Here is a 21005-nt window from a genome sequence, read left to right on the forward strand (position 1 = left end):
TATGGACGCATGCAATCTTCGCCGCAATTAACGAGCTTGACCACTTCCGGTTTTGATGTGGGCTCATGGCTATAAGTGTGGAGCATCTGAACAATGTCTGTGCTTATGATAAAATAGACTGTTGTCAAAACATTGCTAGCACCTGAAAAATTAAAATACAAATCCTTGTTTCTTGTTAATTTTCTAACTTGAGCAAGTGAAGAGACTGTAATGTAGACTTAGTATTGCCTTTCATATTCAGACATCTTTATTAGCAGATACTTCATTATTCTACTATTACATATTGAGATGACTAATTGAAAGTGTTTTACTGTACATTCAGCGTTTCGGGATCATTTAAACTCTTGATGAGAGAGAACAGTGTGGTACTTGACATCTTGATGATAGAGAACAGTGTGGTGATTAACATCTTGATGAGAGAGAACAGTGCGGTACTTAACATCTTGATAAGAGAGAACAGTGTGGTGATTAACATCTTGATGAGAGAGAACAGTGTGGTACTTAACATCTTGATGAGAGAGAACAGTGTGGTACTTAACATCTTGATAAGAGAGAACAGTGTGGTGATTAACACCTTGATGAGAGAGAACAGTGTGGTGATTAACATCTTGATGATAGAGAACAGTGTGGTACTTAACATCTTGATGAGAGAGAACAGTGTGGTACTTAACATCTTGATGATAGAGAACAGTGTGGTACTTAACATCTTGATGATAGAGAACAGTGTGGTACTTAACATCTTGATGAGAGAGAACAGTGTGGTGATTAACATCTTGATGAGAGAGAACAGTGTGGTACGATCGTGTTGATGAATTACTGAGAACTACTGTGCTGTAGTAAGAGTGTTACCGAGCGTGTCAAATGTTGCTTTCAGTATAGGCAGCAATATATTTGTAGTGACATTTTTCTTCTCATATTTGCACTTTGTGTCACATTTATCCCTGTTGCTGGACAAATGTTCTTTTTGATGAATTTTTCCTGGTAAGCGAGCAAAAGAAGTGAAGAATAAAAGAACTAATTTGAAATAGCTATGCATAATGGAGGATAGGCTTCCCCTCCTGCTCTACACCAATGCAGGTAGAGATGACATAATCAAGCCGTTGCTCGTCTACCACTCAGAAAGTCCACAAGTTTTCATTGTTGTTTGTTAGAAAAATTACTTTAATTCTGTGTAAAATACTATGTTAATTGATTTTTCTATTGATAATATTGGGGTGTGGACAGGATTAATTGGATTTCCATTATTTTAAATGGCGACATTAGTTTCGAGATACGAGTTTTTCACGATACGAGCTAGGTCATGCAACGAATTAAATTATTAACCCGATGTGCGACTGTAGTGGGTTCAGCTCTCGTGTACGGCCCGCTGCTCTTTTCGTACATGTGACATCTGTTCACAGGGCTGCATACTCTACAGTGATATAGCCTTAGTTGCTGGCTTGGAGTCAAGTACCATCAGTCCCCCCCCCCCCAACATTTCTATTCACGTAGAATTTGTATTTCTCAAGATCTTCTGCCTGGTGTCTTTCACTGGGTGTTGCCAATGACTTTCTCACTCCCTACCCCCCTCTCTCTCTCTGCACAGTCACTGCCATAGGTAAGGTATGTCTCTGATAACATTCATAAGCATGTGTAAGTCTCGAGGCTTTAACCAAACGAATTGTAAAAGAAAGTAAACTTTAAAAATAAAGTTGGGTACCCGTGGTGGGTCGCTGTATTTTCACTACCATCGGTATTTTATCCACCAGTCATTGTCACTGGCAGGGAGACGGGTATGTGCCCTGCTTGACTGCGGGTACTTACCCTGACTGCGGTGACTGCAGCTGAATTCTCTCGGTCAGGCGGCAGGGTAGCACAGTCTTCCCGTGAAGTTTTGAGAGAGCTAACAACACAGTTACACAGAAATGTGCGCGTGAGCAAATATATACACACACATATATACACATATATATACATATATATATATACATCTACACACATATATATATACACATATATACAGACACATATACACACACATATATACACACATATATATATACACATATATACAGACACATATACACACATATATATACACACACATATATACATACAGACATATATATATACACACACATACACACATATATGTATACACATATATACACACACACATAGACATATATATATATACACACAGACCAGCATATATTTTTGCTCAACTTTTATGTATTGTTAATACACACACGGCTCGTCTTGGAAGTGAGTTTTCATGGTGGGTATACAAGCCGCTAAATACTGAAGTAAATTTGACTTAGAAACATTGATGACACATTGATGAAATATTGATGACACATTGATGACACATTCTGTCAATTACACAGTACATAAGCAAAGGTTGCCTACCCTTGCTGATGTCGGCGTCTGTGGCGTTGTCCAGCGGTGTGATGCGAAATGTGGAGGCTGTCCAGCAGTGGTCGGCATTGGACAGCGCTCCTGTGGCTTCTGACAGGTTGACATCATCACCCAGACAAAAGGTTTCGCACGCAGCCTGTTGGAAAGGGTGAAACGACATGTTAGCTGGCTGATATCTCTAACAGAGGGAAATAACTTGTTAGCTGGCTGATATCTCTAACAGAGGGAAATAACTTGTTAGCTGGCTGATATCTCTACCAGTGGGAAATAACTTGTTAGCTGGCTGATATCTCTACCAGTGGGAAATAACTTGTTAGCTGGCTGATATCTCTAACAGAGGGAAATAACTTGTTAGCTGGCTGATATCTCTAACAGAGGGAAATAACTTGTTAGCTGGCTGATATCTCTAACAGAGGGAAATAACTTGTTAGCTGGCTGATATCTCTAACAGAGGGAAATAACTTGTTAGCTGGCTGATATCTCTAACAGAGGGAAATAACTTGTTAGCTGGCTGATATCTCTAACAGAGGGAAATAACTTGTTAGCTGGCTGATATCTCTAACAGAGGGAAATAACTTGTTAGCTGGCTGATATCTCTAACAGAGGGAAATAACTTGTTAGCTGGCTGTATCTCTAACAGAGGGAAATAACTTGTTAGCTGGCTGATATCTCTAACAGAGGGAAATAACTTGTTAGCTGGCTGATATCTCTAACAGAGGGAAATAACTTGTTAGCTGGCTGATATCTCTAACAGAGGGAAATAACTTGTTAGCTGGCTGATATCTCTACAGAGGGAAATAACTTGTTAGCTGGCTGATATCTCTAACAGAGGGAAATAACTTGTTAGCTGGCTGATATCTCTAACAGAGGGAAATAACTTGTTAGCTGGCTGATATCTCTAACAGAGGGAAATAACTTGTTAGCTGGCTGATATCTCTAACAGAGGAAAAAATAACTTGTTAGCTGGCTGATATCTCTAACAGAGGGGGAAATAACTTGTTAGCTGGCTGATATCTCTAACAGAGGGAAATAACTTGTTAGCTGGCTGATATCTCTAACAGTGGGAAATAACTTGTTAGCTGGCTGATATCTCTAACAGAGGGAAATAACTTATTAGCTGGCTGATATCTCTAACAGTGGGAAATAACTTGTTAGCTGGCTGATATCTCTAACAGTGGGAAATAACTTGTTAGCTGGCTGATATCTCTAACAGAGGGAAATAACATCTTTAGGTGGAGTTATGTTAGCTGCCTGACATCTTTAGTGGAGTGATGTTAACTGGCTGATATCTCTAGGAGGTTAACCAGCTGACACCAGGAAGGGTGTAGAAAATTGCTAAGTGGCTGACAACACCTGAGATCTACCTGAATGCATACAATGGGGGGGGGTATAACTGTAGAAAATGCCAAGGCAGGTTAGAAGGCAGTCAAACTTCCAGTGAAAGGTTGTACCGAGTCTGTTCGGGTGGACTGGCTGTCTTAGATCATCCAGCTACAGCACCTTGCTTGAACAGTGAATAACGTGTAGGTGTGCTGTGACGTGCTGACACTCAAACGAATTATACTACGTCACACAACAGACGCGTGACAAGTCACGCGCACACGTGCACACAACCTGGAAGACTTGCTCCGCCCACTTGCGGAAACTCTCCTCCTGCCCGCACAGCTCGTCGCCTTCGATCAGCGGGTGGATGACCTCTGCACCCAGTTCACTGAGAATTTTGTCCATGTAGTGGCCAAAGGCTGCGAAGTGGGGATAGGCACGTGATCCCAGGGCGAACACAGAGTACCTGTTGGGTGTAATGAGTCATTAGTGGAATGACACCGGGCTATCATTATCCATTTTACAAATAGCATCATCGCAGTTTACTTTGCATGTGAACAACTACACCGATGACTGATAACATGACTAATTAAAGACAAGGGTAGAAATGCGAAGAGAAATCGGGTAACAAGCACTGAGGGCATCGTGCTTCTGATCGCGCTGTTCATAAATGAATGAATAAGGGGGGGGGAGGTAACTACTGGCACATTCAGGAGTTATTGTAGTTGATTACTTCCCTTTAATAGCTAGACAAATCAACCCAGGAGGTCATTAATTTGTTATGTTTGAAGGTTTGTTGATCACGAGCCGTGTTTGTCGTGTAACGAGACCCGATCTCTCAGGGGAAGCCTTACGTCTCCTCATGGTGTGCGCATGCGCGTAAGGTCACGAGTCATAACCGGTTTTAACGACTGGATGTCTGGGGGATATTCAATCAGACTACGCACTGAGGATATCCTTCAATGACGGCAAGTCCCAAGTGACCTGTGCTTGTACTGTGAGTGCGATGGCGACTGTAGAAGAAGAACGGAACACACTGGCTCACTCTTCCTTCCACGTCACTGCGCGAGCGGGTGCTCCATCATCCGCCACAGAATTACAACTGCCAAAGCTCAATGAAGATTACACGAGAAAGCAAAACACACACCACTCACGCGTTATTATGCGTTGGTTTTGACAAACAAAACCTGGATAATGTGAGTTAATCTGACGACACACGTGTTCCGCAGAAGACACTCGGTCATCGACACACACCGTCCACACGACCGACCATGAGGAGACCTTGGGTGTACCTGAGACAGAGGGGGGGGGGGTGCTGCTGTAACTGTAGGAGATGACGTTTGATTGAGACATCAGTTCTTGCTGCACAAGACTCAGTATCTACCTCAAGAGCGCATGCGTAGCTTAAATTCCCTACGCATGCGCAGACCATGACGAGACGTCGGGTCTCGTTACACGTGCAATCATGGCGGTTCTTGCAAGTTGCGTGTCGGACGCTGGAAGATGGCGGGAGGAGTCCCTTGCTTACACTCGGCCTGCTCCTTCTTCTACTTGCGAAACAAATTCTCTTGTGTTATTAGCTGTGACTGACGATCTGCAGTTGTTCCCAGCATCTGGTGACTTGAGCTTTGTGGTACAGCAAGTTCTGATTTGATAAGTGTTAGTGTTAGTGTTAGTGTTAGTGTTAGTGTTAGCGTTAGCGTTAGCACAGTAAACCTCTCTGATTACGAGGCTAGTTTCAGTTCAGGATATCATACTGCTTAAAGCATATGTCTGCACTTAATTTTGGTCACAGGACCTGTGTACACTCACCTGGCGATACTCAGAGGACCTGTCTACACTCACCTGACATTGCTCAGAGGACCTGTCTACACTCACCTGGCGATACTCAGAGGACCTGTCTACACTCACCTGACATTGCTCAGAGGACCTGTCTACACTCACCTGACATTGCTCAGAGGACCTGTCTACACTCACCTGACATTGCTCAGAGGACCTGTCTCCATCGTCAGTTTGTCATCGTCACTGGTCTCACGCTCGTCAGTGCGACTGTTGCGGGGACTCGAGACACTCATGCGGATATAGGACGATGAGGAGAAGCTGGTACTGCACATCAGTACATACAAAACGTATTTGTATTGGTCACACAGTGGTGTACATTGTGCACATGTAGATATACATACATAGATGAGGTCACACAGTGGTGTACATTGTGCACATGTAGATATACATACATAGACGAGGTCACACAGTGGTGTACATTGTGCACATGTAGATATACATACATAGATGAGGTCACACAGTGGTGTACATTGTACACATGTAGATATACATAGACGAGGTCACACAGTGGTGTACATTGTACACATGTAGATATACATACACGAGTCACACAGTGGTGTGCATTGTACATACAGTATGGTGTACATTGTACACATATATACATAGACTGGTACACACAGTGGTTGTACATTGTACACATGTAGATATACATACATCACACGTAGTCAGACACAGTGGTGTACATTGTGTACACATGTAGATATACATACATACGAGGTCACACAGTGGTGTACATGTGTACACATGTAGATATACATTACACACGAGGTCACACAGTGGTGTACATTGTGCACATGTAGATATACATACATTACACGAGGTCACACAGTGGTGTACATTGTACACATGTAGATATACATAGACACACAGAGGTCACACAGTGGTGTACATTGTTGCACATGTAGATATACATACATACACGAGGTCACACAGTGGTGTACATTGTACACATGTAGATATACATACATACGAGGTCACACAGTGGTGTACATTGTGCACATGTAGATATACATACACGAGGTCACACAGTGGTGTACATTGTACACATGTTAGATACATACACGAGGGTCACACAGTGGTGTACATTGTACACATGTAGATATACATACATAGACGAGGTCACACAGTGGTGTACATTGTGCACATGTAGATATACATACACGAGGTCACACAGTGGTGTACATTGTACACATGTAGATATACATAGACGAGGTCACACAGTGGTGTACATTGTACACATGTAGATATACATAGACGAGGTCACACAGTGGTGTACATTGTGCACATGTAGATATACATACATACACGAGGTCACACAGTGGTGTACATTGTACACATGTAGATATACATACACGAGGTCACACAGTGGTGTACATTGTACACATGTAGATATACATAGACGAGGTTTTCACACAGTGGTGTACATTGTGCACATGTAGATATACATACATACACGAGTCACACAGTGGTGTACATTGTACACATGTAGATATACATACGACGAGTTGTACATTTGTACACATGTAGATATACACATACGAGGTCACACAGTGGTGTACATTGTGCACATGTAGATATACATACAACACGAGGTCACACAGTGGTGTACATTGTACATTGTAGATATACATTACACACGAGGTCACACAGTACATACACATGTAGAATACATAGACCGAGGTCACACAGTGGTGTACATTGACACATGTAGATATACATACATACACGAGGTCACACAGTGGTGTACATTGTACACATGTAGATATACATACATACGAGGTCACACAGTGGTGTACATTGACACATGTAGATATACATAACGAGGTCACACAGTGGTGTACATTGTGCACATGTAGATATACATACATAGACGAGGTCACACAGTGGTGTACATTGTACACATGTAGATATACATACATAGACGAGTCACACAGTGGTGTACATTGTGCACATGTAGATATACATACATACGAGGTCACACAGTGGTGTACATTGTACACATGTAGATATACATACACGAGGTCACACAGTGGTGTACATTGTACACATGTAGATATACATAGACGAGGTCACACAGTGGTGTACATTGTGCACATGTAGATATACATACATACACGAGGTCACACAGTGGTGTACATTGTGCACATGTAGATATACATACATACACGAGGTCACACAGTGGTGTACATTGTACACATGTAGATATACATACATACACGAGGTCACACAGTGGTGTACATTGTACACATGTAGATATACATAGACGAGGTCACACAGTGGTGTACATTGTGCACATGTAGATATACATACATACACGAGGTCATACAGTGGTGTACATTGTACACATGTAGATATACATACACGAGGTCACACAGTGGTGTACATTGTACACATGTAGATATACATAGACGAGGTCACACAGTGGTGTACATTGTGCACATGTAGATATACATACACGAGGTCACACAGTGGTGTACATTGTACACATGTAGATATACATACACGAGGTCACACAGTGGTGTACATTGTACACATGTAGAAATACATACATAGATGGGGTCACAGTGGTATTTATTGTACACAAGTAGACGAGGTCACACAGTGGTGTACATTGTACACATGTAGATATACATAGACGAGGTCACACAGTGGTGTACATTGTGCATATGTAGATATACATAGACGACGTCACACAGTAGTTTACATTGTACACATGTAGATATACATACATAGATGGGGTCACAGTGGTATACATTGTACACAAGTAGACGAGGTCACACAGTGGTATACATTGTACAGAAGTCTAGAGTTGTCAATTAATTATTTAGATATCCGCAAATATTGAATCCAAGGGTTATACAACAACAAACAGTATAGATAATCGTATCTGAACTGCTTGCGTTTCTACCTCAGTATGTAATGCTTGGCTGATACAGTGCTTACAACGCGTGTATACATTGACAATGGTTTGTTTTTGTCAATATGGGTTAAAGTGAAAGCTGATGTTTTTGACATTGGTTTCTATCTTGGTTCTGGTTTCGACTAGGCTGTGTGATGTGCACTTACCTGCCCGATTTTTCCGGGTGTTTCATTTCAAACAAGCTTTTGGCCAGAGCCTGGAACAAACAAGAAGAAAAGCATCATCTCAGACAATAAACATTGTTTATACAGTGCTTTATACACACAGTGTCTGGTACAACAAATTTCTGTAATACAGTCTCATACACTGCAGTAATCATAGGGACTGTAACACTTCAGTACTTGTGGGGACCCAATACGCCAGTAATAGTGGAGACTGTAATACTAAAGTAATAGTGGAGACTGTAATACTAAAGCAATAGTGGAGACTGTAATACTGCAGTAATAGTGGAGACTGTAATACTAAAGCAATAGTGGAGACTGTAATACTGCAGTAATAGTGGAGACTGTAATGCTAAAGTAATAGTGGAGACTGTAATACTAAAGTAATAGTGGAGACTGTAATACTAAAGTAATAGTGGAGACTATAATACTAAAGTAATAGTGGAGACTGTAATACTAAAGTAATAGTGGAGACTGTAATACTAAAGCAATAGTGGAGACTGTAATACTGCAGTAATAGTGGAGACTGTAATACTAAAGTAATAGTGGAGACTGTAATACTGCAGTAATAGTGGAGACTGTAATGCTAAAGTAATAGTGGAGACTGTAATACTAAAGTAATAGTGGAGACTATAATACTAAAGAAATATTGGAGACTAATACTCCAGTAACAGTGGAGGCTATAATATTCCAGTAACAGTGGAGACTATAATACTCCAGTAACAGTGGCGACTTTAACACTCCTGTAGGATGAGAAGGTGGGTGTGCACTACCTCGCCGTTTTCTGGTGGGTCTCCGTTGCCAAACGTACTGGTCACGATGAGAACAAGTGACTCGTGCTCCAGAGACGTGACGTCATAGGCCTCCATACAGACCACCTGACCCAACGGAAAAAGTAGATAAATGTAGCAGCTCTCTCTCTCACTCACTCACACACACAAACATTCACACAAACAAGTTAAAATAAGAAGCTGCTAATGCTTTGTACTCATGTGACAACATAAAGTCTGTTTTTCCTAACAAGAAATTCCTGAGGTAGTGCAATAGGCGGCCGTCTGGAGGAGTTGGGGGGAAGTAGCAATGCAAGGTGAAGGTTATCTGCTCTGTTGTCAAGTGGCTCTCCTCATTCTCCTTTGTCTTTTATTATTTGTCCGCATTGTTGTTCAATATTCTCAATGTCCACATACGTGGTGACTATACCACTATGTCTGTAGTCCTACACAGTAGTGCCTGTAATACTATGCCTTCAGCCCGGAGAGGTGGTCACAAGATTCTGCATAGACGAGCAGTGGTGTTTAGAGTGCTGTCTACGGCCACGCACGGCGGTGGCTGGAATACTGTGTCTATGGGCACATTTCACCTTGCCACAGGCGTGCTGGAAGATTTCAGTGTGGTGGCTATAATAGTGTCTATAGCCACATCTGGTGGTGTCTACAACACTACGGCTATAGCCACACCCAGTGGTGTCTACAATAGCATGTCTATAGCCACATCTGGTGGTGTCTACAACACTACGTCTATAGCCACACCCAGTGGTGTCTACAATACCATGTCTGTAGCCACATCTGGTGGTGTCTACAACACTACGTCTATAGCCACACCCAGTGGTGTCTACAATACCATGTCTGTAGCCACATCTGGTGGTGTCTACAACACTACGTCTATAGCCACACCCAGCGGTCTCTAAAATAGCATGTCTATAGCCACACCCAGTGGTGTCTACAACACTATGTCTATAGCCCCACCCAGTGGTGTCTACAACACTGTCTACACTTCTATAGTCACCTTAGCGTCAAAGGCGTGCTTGAAGATCTCGCACAGTGTGGTGGCGAAGCGCTCGGACTTGCCCGTCTCTGTGGCGTACAGGATGGTGCACTTCACCCGCCGAGCCAGCGCGCGTCCCATCAACTTGGCGGAGAACTTGACGGCCCTGTGTGAGTGGTTAGTCGTGTCAGTACAGGCTAACCGTCCGCTCATGCCCCAATGTTAGAACATCAAACTGTCATACACTATCTTTCTTACTCTTAGCTTGTAACCAAACATGAATAGTAGACCCAACACTTGCAGTGCCATTATTCTCTGACACTAACTCCACACTAACTCCACGCTAACTCCACGCTAACTCCACACTAACTCCACGCTAACTCCACACTAACTCCACACTAACAATATGTTCACACAAGTGGCTCAGTAGTGCACTTCTCTGCGCTAAAAGCTACCCCTCACTCCTGCAATTATTTCTTGTCACTTAACACTGATGGCCCGCCATCTGTCCATGCCAAGGTCCCTCGTGGCAACTGCTGGCAAATAAACAGCTGGCGCCTACCTTTCCTAGCAGACCTAACCCTGGCTACTAAACAGCTCATGCTAGCCTTCAAACTTACAGACTTGGCTAATACTTAGCTTGTGCTAACCCTCACCCTTACATACGTGGTTAAGAAATAGTTCGTGCCTGCTTACACTTAAATACCCGAGTAAGAAGAAGGTCCCTTAGACAGGTGGCTAGTTATTAGAGGGAGCTAACGCTCACACTTACATAGATGGCTAAGAAACAATTCGCGATAACCCTTGTGTTACGACTGTTGCGGTAACTTGGCTCGTTTAAAGATCTGAAAATCTGCGGTGTCACACTTTCCTGTACAAAGTCACTTCAGTCATCCGTTGAACAAAAGATAGAACACGTATACAGCGGCTCACACTGTAATATTTCTCAGTATTATTTCAATGTTCAACAACTCAACGTTATAATCACATAATCAGCGGACTGCCACACAGGCTACTTATATCCTCTTACTTTCAACTCACACAGAGTACTAATTCCAACTCACACAGAGTACTACTAACAACTCAGAAAAATCGAATAACGACCACCTAGGTCTACCCCAGCTTTTTATAGATCCCTTCAAAAATGCTAAAAATGCAAAATAAAAAAAAATATATAAAAAATTAAGACGCAGTACGCCCTGGCCTTGACATCGCCACTTCCTGCCAAGGCCCCGTCAAACTAAAAATACTCAATTTCGTAACATACCCTCCCACTTCAAGAAGAAACTCCGCAGGACTTTCTTCTACAAACATACGAAATAAAACAAACATTTTAAGGTATCATCCGTCTTCCCAACCAAAAACCAAATTAAAGCATTATCTCTCCTCACGTCAAAACTAACCAGTCTCTTAACAATAAAGCTACTTAACAAAACTTCACACATGTAATTGCTAATCACAGTTTCCTTCATCGGATTGTAGTTATATTCAGCTCAGTTCAGTTCTTTGAGCCAACCCGGCTCAAGAAATCAGCACCAACGTTGTCCGATCCCTTTACAGAGTCAAAATGCACGTCAAAATTCTGCAAAAACAGGGTCCACCTCATCACCCTATTGTTCTCAAATCGTGCAGTGTTCAAATAGGTGAGAGGGTTGTGGTCTGTCCGTATGGTAAACCTAACTCCTTCTAGGTATAACCGGAATTTCCTCACCGCCCACACGATGGCTAAACACTCCTTTTCGATAGTGGAGTATCTTCTCTCAGCCCCATTCAGCTTTCTGCTTGCGTAGCAAACAGGGAATAACTTTCCTTCGTGTTCCTGCATCAGAACCGCCCCAACCCCTGTATCTGATGCATCTGTGCTTAAAACGTACATCTTAGAAGGATCTGGGAGCTGCAGCACCGGGTCACTGGTCAGGAATGTTTTGACGGTAACAAATGCCCGCTCTTGCGCTTCACCCCACTCGAGTGAACTCGGCTGTCCTTTCTTTAGAAGGTCCGTGAGAGGTGCCGTCACGGCTGCGAAGTGAGGCATATACTCCCGATAAAAGGATGCCAGGCCAAGGAAAGAACGTAACTGCTTCTTATTTTGTGGCCTTGGTGCATCTCTCACCTTCTTGACATTGTCCTCGTGCACTCCTTTCACTCCGCTCTTAAGACGATGCCCTATGAAGTCTACGTCATCAGTGCCGAGTATACACTTACTAGGCCTGGCAGTCAGGTTGTTCTCGACGATGCGATCAAGCAGCACGCGGATCACGCGGAGATGATCTTCCCAAGTCTGAGTGTGAATCAGTATATCGTCGGAGTAGTGCACGACACCCTCCAAGTCGTCTAATATCTTCTTTAAACCCCTCCTCAATGTTGCACCTGAATTTTTCATTCCAAACGGCATTCTCAAAAATTCGTATACACCATCGGGTGTAACGAACGCTGTTTTCTGGATGTCCTCTTCGGGTATGGTCACTTGCCAATAACCCTTGCTCAAATCGATTTTCGTAAAGAATCTGTCACCGCTCAGCTGTCGGAACAGATCAGCCGGCGTCGGCATGGGCTCTGGGTCCAAGTGGGTAAGTTTATTAAGTTTCCTGAAGTCGACGCACACCCTGTTGCTTCCATCTTTCTTTCTCACTACCACAACTGGCGACGCGTAGGGTGACTTGGACTCCCGAATAATTCCCAAACGCAGCATTTCCTCGATATCCCTCTTCAAAGACTCCCTGGTAGCATATGGTATCGGGTAAGGCTTAGGGACGTCTGACGTTAATCGTATCTCGTGCTGGATGAGGTTAGTTTTTCCCGGTACGTCCGTAAAGATACAGCTATGTTGTCTCACTAGTTCTTGTAGCTCTGCCCGTTGTTGGCTGGACAGATTGAGCCCGTAAACCAGGTTGTCCACCGACTCACCATGGTGTATGTCTCCCAGTTCGAGGAGGTCCTCACCCCCGTCCTCGACACACCCATCTTCATCGCTCGTGATGGTGGCCACTTGACATGATGCCGAGTTGCTCAAGCTTGGCGGCCCATTAGCAATCGAAGCGATTGCTATCTCGGTAATGTTTTCAGCCGCTCTATCTGGATCTCTCTCTATGTACCGCTTGAGCAGATTGGCGTGTAACACCTTCTCTTTTCTTTTTAAAAACACGACATAGTCGTTCAGGCCCTTGACGTTTCGCACTGTAAACGGACCTTTCCATTGCATAATCAGTTTATTGTGGTCTGAGGGTAGTAACACTAGGACTCTGTCGCCGGGCTTGAACGTTCTGTTCTTCGTCTTCCGATCATAGAAATGCTTGGCCTTTCCTTGAGCCTTCTCTAGTTCAGTCATCGCTAGCTGTAAGGTTTCTTCCAACCTTTCCCGCAGCTCGAATACATACTGATAGCTGTTCCGAATTTCGGGTTCGTTGACCTCCTTGGTCCATAGCTCCTTCAAAATGTGCATGGGACCTCGTATGGTTCGTCCAAATAACAGTTCAAAAGGTGAAAAACCCGTAGCCTCTTGGGTGACCTCCCGATAAGCGAACAGCAGTGCGTTGACGTATCGGTCCCACTGTCTAGGCTGGTCGCGGCACAGTTTTCTTAGCATGGCCTTAAGGGTACCGTTGAATCTCTCGACAAGTCCATTACACATCGGGTGGTATGGGGTGGTGGTAATCTGGCGAATGCTGAGGAGCCTGGAGACCTCTTTCATGCATTCAGACACAAACTGCGGTCCCAAATCGCTAAGTATTTCTTCTGGCACTCCAAGGCGGCTGAATATTCCAATCAAGGCTTCAGCGACGGTCTCAGTATCGATCTTCTTCAGAGGGACCGCTTCTGGGTACCTGGTTGCGTAGTCAACTAGCGTCAGGATATACCTATGTCCTGACTCGCTGGCGGGCTTAATCTCACCTATGAGGTCTACCGCTACCCGCTTAAAAGGCACATCGATCAGCGGCATCTTCTGTAAAGGTACCTTAGCCACCTTGCCTTTATGCACCGTTTTCTGACAGGCATCGCAAGACTGGCAAAAGCGGGTTACATCCCCGGAGATGCCAGGCCAGTAAAAGGCTGCAGTGACTCTGTCCAAAGTCTTCCTGACACCTAAATGACCACCCATGATGGATGAATGTGCGACGTCCATCACTGACCGCCGTAAGGGAGCTGGGACTAGCACTTGGCGGACCGGCTGCCCATTATGGAAGTTTCGCTGGCGGAATATGCGGTACAACACCCCTCCTTTCTCCTCAAACCTGATCTTTTCGTCATCTTCTGTGTACTTGGCGACCTGCTTGCGACATTGATCCAGTGTCGGGTCATCTCGCTGCATCCGAATGAGTTCTTCTTTATCAATGTCAGGCATTCTCACGTTCGGTATGACAGCTAAAGCTTGGGTTTTTACTTTTTCTTGGGCCGCCTGTGCTCTAGTCATTACAGCACATGTGTGTTCCCACTCTGGGTCGGGGTCATCAGCGGCTCTAGCGCCTTCAATGTTGCCGATGATCAGATCATATGGCGGGTTATCGAGGCATACTGCATTCACCTGGCCACTGAAATACGGCGATGATATTTCAACATCAGCAGTCGGCACATCATGAGTATGCCCGTGGCAGCATCTGAGCCTCGAGCTGTTACCCGTGAACTGGCCTTCTAACACAAGGTCTTTCCGGATGACGACTCCAGAACACCCAGTGTCCCTCAGCACGGTGACGTTGTTACCTCCCACCTGTCCGCGTGACACCGGCATATTACCAATGTCGCCGGTCGTTCTCATGGTAAACGCGCAGTCTACCACTGGAGTGTGCCGCTCGTTCTGGGTCGTGCTGTCAGTAGCGATCGTGTGTTGTCGTCGGCCTTCGTAGCTTGGCCCTTGGCTATCTCCCTCACAAATGGCTACGTTTGCTGACATCACAGGACGACGATTCGACGGTTGCGGAGTCCGTCGTGTGTTTCCCTCCAATGTTTGGCGGCTGGTTGAATGTCTCATCGAGTTGCTCGGGCACGCCATGGCTTTGTGACCCTTTCCACCGCAGGAATAACACCGCAGCTCGTTGCCTTGATGCCGATCGTAACCTTGGCTGCGCTGGGCAGATGTGATGTTCTGGGCCGTGTCGGCTGCAGACAGGGACCCTGTTAATCTGGCTGTGAACTCTCTGCCTTGCGACTGCAGGTATCTTGTCGCAGCATTTGACAATGCTTTTAGGCTCTGGTCTTCTTGCTGCTGTAAGAAGACTGCCAAGTCTTTGGGGCAGGCTTCGATGAACTGCTCTTTGAGTACTATATACAACAAACCGTCGAAGTCCGTCTTTTGCCCCGCTGCCTCAATCCATCTATAAAGGTATGCTCTTAACCTTTCTGTAAACTGCTCGGGGCTCTCCCCTTTCTCTGGTTTACTTGCACGGAAACGTCGCCTAAAGCCGTTCTCCGTGAAGTCATATCCACTCAACAACGCTTGCTTCAACTGATAATAGTCTTGAACCGCTTGTGTCGGCATGCGTGAATAAATGTCCAGTGCATGCCCCGACAGTAACGCACTGAGCGACACCGCCCACTCACTTCGTGGCCAACTAGACAGCTCAGCATGGCGCTCGAACCGTTGTAAATAACTGTCCATACTGTCTTTTCCGTCAACAAATTTCGGCAACTTTGGTCTCTCACACTTCACAGACACCTCCGACATGGTGACTGCTGGCCTCAGACGCGCCATCTCTAATTCATGCACGCGTTGTCTTTCTCTCTCTTCATGTTCCAGTTGTAATTTCCGTAGTTCTCGCTCGGTAGCTCTTTCTTCTCTCTCCCTCTCTCTTTGTTCTCTTTCTTTCTGCTCTCTTTCCCTCTCCTTCTGTTCTACAAACTCTTTTAACTCTTCTCTCTCCAGGCCTAATTCTTTGCCTAACTTCACTAGCTCCTTCGTGACTTCCATGGCTGTACACTCAACTCAAAAAGATTCACTCACAGTTCTCTTGTCCTTTCTACAGCAGCTTCTTTGCAACGGAAACGATGACGGTGCAGATCCCCGGACAGGCCCCCAGATGTTACGACTGTTGCGGTAACTTGGCTCGTTTAAAAATCTGAAAATCTGCGGTGTCACACTTTCCTGTACAAAGTCACTTCAGTCATCCGTTGAACAAAAGATAGAACACGTATACAGCGGCTCACACTGTAATATTTCTCAGTATTATTTCAATGTTCAACAACTCAACGTTATAATCACATAATCAGCGGACTGCCACACAGGCTACTCGCATCCTCTTACTTCCAACTCACACAGAGTGCTACTAACAACTCACACAGAGTACTACTAACAACTCAGAAAAATCGAATAACGACCACCTAGGTCTACCCCAGCTTTTTATAGATCCCTTCAAAAATGCTACAAGTGCAAAATAAAAAAAAATATTAAAAAATTAAGACGCAGTACGCCCTGACCTTGACATCGCCACTTCCTGCCAAGGCCCCGTCAAACTAAAAATACTCAATTTCGTAACACCTTGAACTTTCATAGCTGGCTAATTATGAGCTGGAGTAAACCTTTACACTTTCATAGCTAGCATACCATACACTTGCATCCTCATGCCTACTTACACTCACATACCCGGCTTATACCTACTCATGCCTACTTACACTTTCCAGGCGAATAAATACTCATGCATGTTTACATTTACATACCCCGCTAATAACTAGTCACATCTACTTACACACCCGACTAAAACATACTCATGCCTATTTACATTTACGTACCCATCTAATAACCACTCACGCCTACCGACTAATACCTACTCACACCTATTTACACTCACACACCCGACTAATGCCTACTCACGCCTGCTTACACTCACATACTCGACTAATACCTACTCACGCCTGCTTACACTCACATACTCGATTAATACCTACTCACACCTATTTACACATATCACATACTCGACTAATACCTACTCACACCTGCTTACACTCACATACCCGACTAATACCTACTCACACCTATTTACACATATCACATACCCGACTAATACCTACTCACACCTATTTACACATATCACATACCCGACTAATACCTACTCACACCTATTTACACATATCACATACCCGACTAATACCTACTCACACCTATTTACACATATCACATACCCGACTAATACCTACTCACACCTGCCTACACGTACCTGGCTAGTTCCCGGAAACCAAACTTGCGCTTGGGTCTGTCAGAAGACTTGGGCTTGTCCCGATCTTTCTTCCACACGTGTGTTTTCCAGGGGTCTTCCTGCAAGCAAAGCCCAGACTGCAGCCGTAGAGTGGGTACTTACATATCTGTTCTCTACCTGTAGAGAGGTCACAGGTCCCACAACACTGAGAATAAGGATCTTTAAAGCCCCTTAACGGGCCTGGACAGCTGCTATACACTATTCGAGGACCTTTGTAACTTTTATAACGAGCAGACGAAACTCACTACACCTCATCTGTCACTCAAATTTCATATAATCCAGATTGATACATTCAAGATGGACGAAATGACACGTGGGACAAATGTATTAATCATTTGTTGTCAGGAGTCATGGTACTTCTGACTTTGTGGTGTAGGTGTCGTTCTAAACATGGAAGTCATTTCCAAGACAAATAGGAAAATCCACTCTGCGCCTTTGTCTTGCTTTTGTCTTGTGAAATGTGAATGTTTTTTCTGTGACTGTCGATGCTGGAATCTGTACTTTGCAGGTTTGTCATTTTGGTCCTACCTTGCCCCGACATAATCATTGCCACAAGTTTGTTCCTAAAGGGGCCGCCTATGACTGCTTAAAGGGACACTCAAGGCTTGTCATCAGGCTGTGTGACGGTCAAACGTGTCAAAACTATATTTAGTTACAATTACAGAGCACGAGAGCAACTCAGGAGAAATAAAGGATTCGTTTCTCACTATTTACCACTTATTAGCACTATTTCAGTCGCCGATGTTTATAAAAATTGAAAAAATCCAGTGACATCGACCTTTGTGTTCTTCCGCCGAGTAACCGCGATAGCTTCACGAGATGGTCAAGCAGACGAGTCTCCTTATGACGTCAGCCTCCTTATGACGACAGTCTCCTTATGACGTCAGTCTCCTTGTGACGTCAGTCTCCTTATGACGTCAGTCTCCTTGTGACGTCAGTCTCCTTATGACGTCAGTCTCTGACATGCAGTGTCTGTGGTCATTGCGAAGATTTTGTTAGATTAGTGATATCCAGACTAATCTGCAATCAAGATGGCTTGCAGCATAACACGTCCCACTCTCTGGACTCCCAAAGCTTGTTCGTACTGGGATCGAGTCTTTCTACGGGTACGACCCACTCCACTTGTAAGGCTCTGTCTGTCGGAAACTGATGAAAAGAAACTTTTGACTCTTTTCCATCTTTTCGTGGCAGTCGGGTGCAGCACATTCTCGAGGCATGGTTCTCACCATGGAAACCACACGGCATAGGGTCACGTGACGGAGAACGAGACTTCGTGGAAGCAAAAAACGAGTCCCGTGTCATTTCTCTCATTAAACACAACATTCTGCTAAAGACCTTCAACTTTCTCCACATGAACACACATATAAATAGACGAGATTCAAATTTATCTACTCTTTACACGATTCTAAGCAGTTTTATTTTGCCTTTAGTATCCCTTTAACACGCACACGGAGGGAACTTCTCTCTCATTAGGGAAATTGGATGCTCAGATTAAAACCTAGAGTTGTAAGCATCCCCCTGTAAAGACCCATGATAACCTGTCAACCTTCCTGTGGCTCCTACAATGTCACTATGCAAGTCCTGCTGGGGTGGCTGTTGTAAAGTCCACCATTGTTTACCTGCGGCCATTACTGGTGATCATCATCGTAGCCATGAACGTATCTGTCTGCCAAGCTCACAATGCTCATCTCAGTGACAGGGCGGTTAATGGTTACCTGATATTCGTAGGAAGGCTTTAGTTTGTAGCACAGCATTTCTTGGTGAAAGACTGGCGTCAGTGAGCCACTCATAGGTGGCACCACCCACACCCAGTCAGCTGGACACCCGCCCCGCAGGCGCTGCTCGTTGTCCAGGTGCTTCATGAACGACTCAGCCGCGGCGTGGTGGTCAGTAATGGTCACTCCAGCTGTCTGCACAGCAACATTCCAGTCGTAAGCTTACTGGTCAGCAGTCTCCACTCACTCATGTCAACAGGAAATCTTGTACACATTCTCACCTTACTCACGCCCATACTCTTACTTTACACATGTAAACACTCTCCCATTACTCACGTCAACACTCACATTACTCGTTTCTGCACTCTTACTTTACACATGTAAACACTCTCCCATTACTCACGTCAACACTCACATTACTCGTGTCTGCACTCTTACTTTACACGTGTAAACACTCTCCCGTTACTCACGTCAACACTCTCACCTTACTCGTGTCTGCACTCTGACATCTGTTCTGTTCACACATTCTATCTTACATCCGCACTCTCACCTTACATCAAAAATGTTATTTCACGCCTGTCCAGACTCTTACTTTATACACATTCAATATTAACATTATTCATGTCTGCACAGTCACTTCACTCATACCAGCACTCACTGACCCATGTTTACAATCATGCACACTTTACACAAGTCAACACTAATATTATTCATGTCCACACTCTCACTTCACACGTGTAAACTATGACTTCACTCATTTCAACGCTTCCATGGCCACACACTAACTGTACACATGGGCACACTATGACTACACTATGACTACATTATGACTATACTATGACTATAATATGACTACACTATGACTATTATATGACTACACTATGACTACACTATGACCATACTATGAGTACACTATGACTACACTATGACTATACTATGACTACACTATGACTACACTATGACTATACTATGACTACACTACGACTACATTATGACTATACTATGACTACACTATGACTACACTATGACTATACTATGACTACACTACGACTACATTATGACTATACTATGACTATAATATGACTACACTATGACCATACTATGACTACACTATGACTATACTATGACTATAATATGACTACACTATGACTATAATATTACTACACTATGACCATACTATGACTGACTATACTATGACTATAATATGACTACACTATGACTACACTATGACCATACTATGAGTACACTATGACTACACTATGACTATACTATGACTACACTATGACTATACTATTACTACACTACGACTACACTATGACTACACTACGACTATACTCATGTCCCTTACCTTACTTATATATGTCCACACTCTCTTCTATGCTCGCACTTTCACTCAACCTATTTATAGTCTCAGCAGGCGATGTTGACTGTTAGCTTGTTTACACATCAACATCTGTCAAACGTTACACATCAGCTGCACAGGTGAGCAATAGGTGTTGAGTAAACAAAGGGCAGACAACCTCCAGCACTACCTGATAGCTGTGCAGCACCGCGATGTTGATCTCCACCAAAGCTCGGTCCTTCCACAGCGAAGAGGTTTTGCGGATGTCCAGCCCCATCTTGAGCGCCACATTCTGGGACATGCATGCAGGTGACAGGGTTCAACTCTCCAAAAGCACCGACTCATTATGTGTTTATT

At 44.1% G+C, this 21005-nt stretch overlaps 1 protein-coding gene across 7 annotated transcripts in view; it reads right to left on the reverse strand.

Annotated features, from left to right (window-relative positions):
- The window catches only part of LOC112563084 (nitric oxide synthase, brain-like), a 98985-nt gene that overhangs the window by 22659 nt on the left and 55321 nt on the right, over positions 1–21005 (reverse strand). For all 7 annotated transcript variants that reach the window (XR_003098958.1, XM_025236805.1, XM_025236808.1 and 4 more), the window contains 10 exons: positions 20839–20940; positions 19307–19501; positions 17553–17650; positions 10429–10573; positions 9417–9521; positions 8629–8678; positions 5698–5826; positions 4012–4186; positions 2389–2533; positions 1804–1882 (listed from right to left, as the gene is read on the reverse strand). Coding sequence is in view for 6 of the 7 variants with exons in the window: in XM_025236805.1 (XP_025092590.1) it covers positions 1804–1882; positions 2389–2533; positions 4012–4186; positions 5698–5826; positions 8629–8678; positions 9417–9521; positions 10429–10573; positions 17553–17650; positions 19307–19501; positions 20839–20940 (1223 nt within the window). In the remaining variant the exon portion in view is untranslated. The remainder of the gene's footprint in view (positions 1–1803; positions 1883–2388; positions 2534–4011; positions 4187–5697; positions 5827–8628; positions 8679–9416; positions 9522–10428; positions 10574–17552; positions 17651–19306; positions 19502–20838; positions 20941–21005) is intronic.

The sequence above is a fragment of the Pomacea canaliculata genome, linkage group LG4 (assembly GCF_003073045.1).
Source record: "Pomacea canaliculata isolate SZHN2017 linkage group LG4, ASM307304v1, whole genome shotgun sequence".
Taxonomy (NCBI): domain Eukaryota; kingdom Metazoa; phylum Mollusca; class Gastropoda; order Architaenioglossa; family Ampullariidae; genus Pomacea; species Pomacea canaliculata.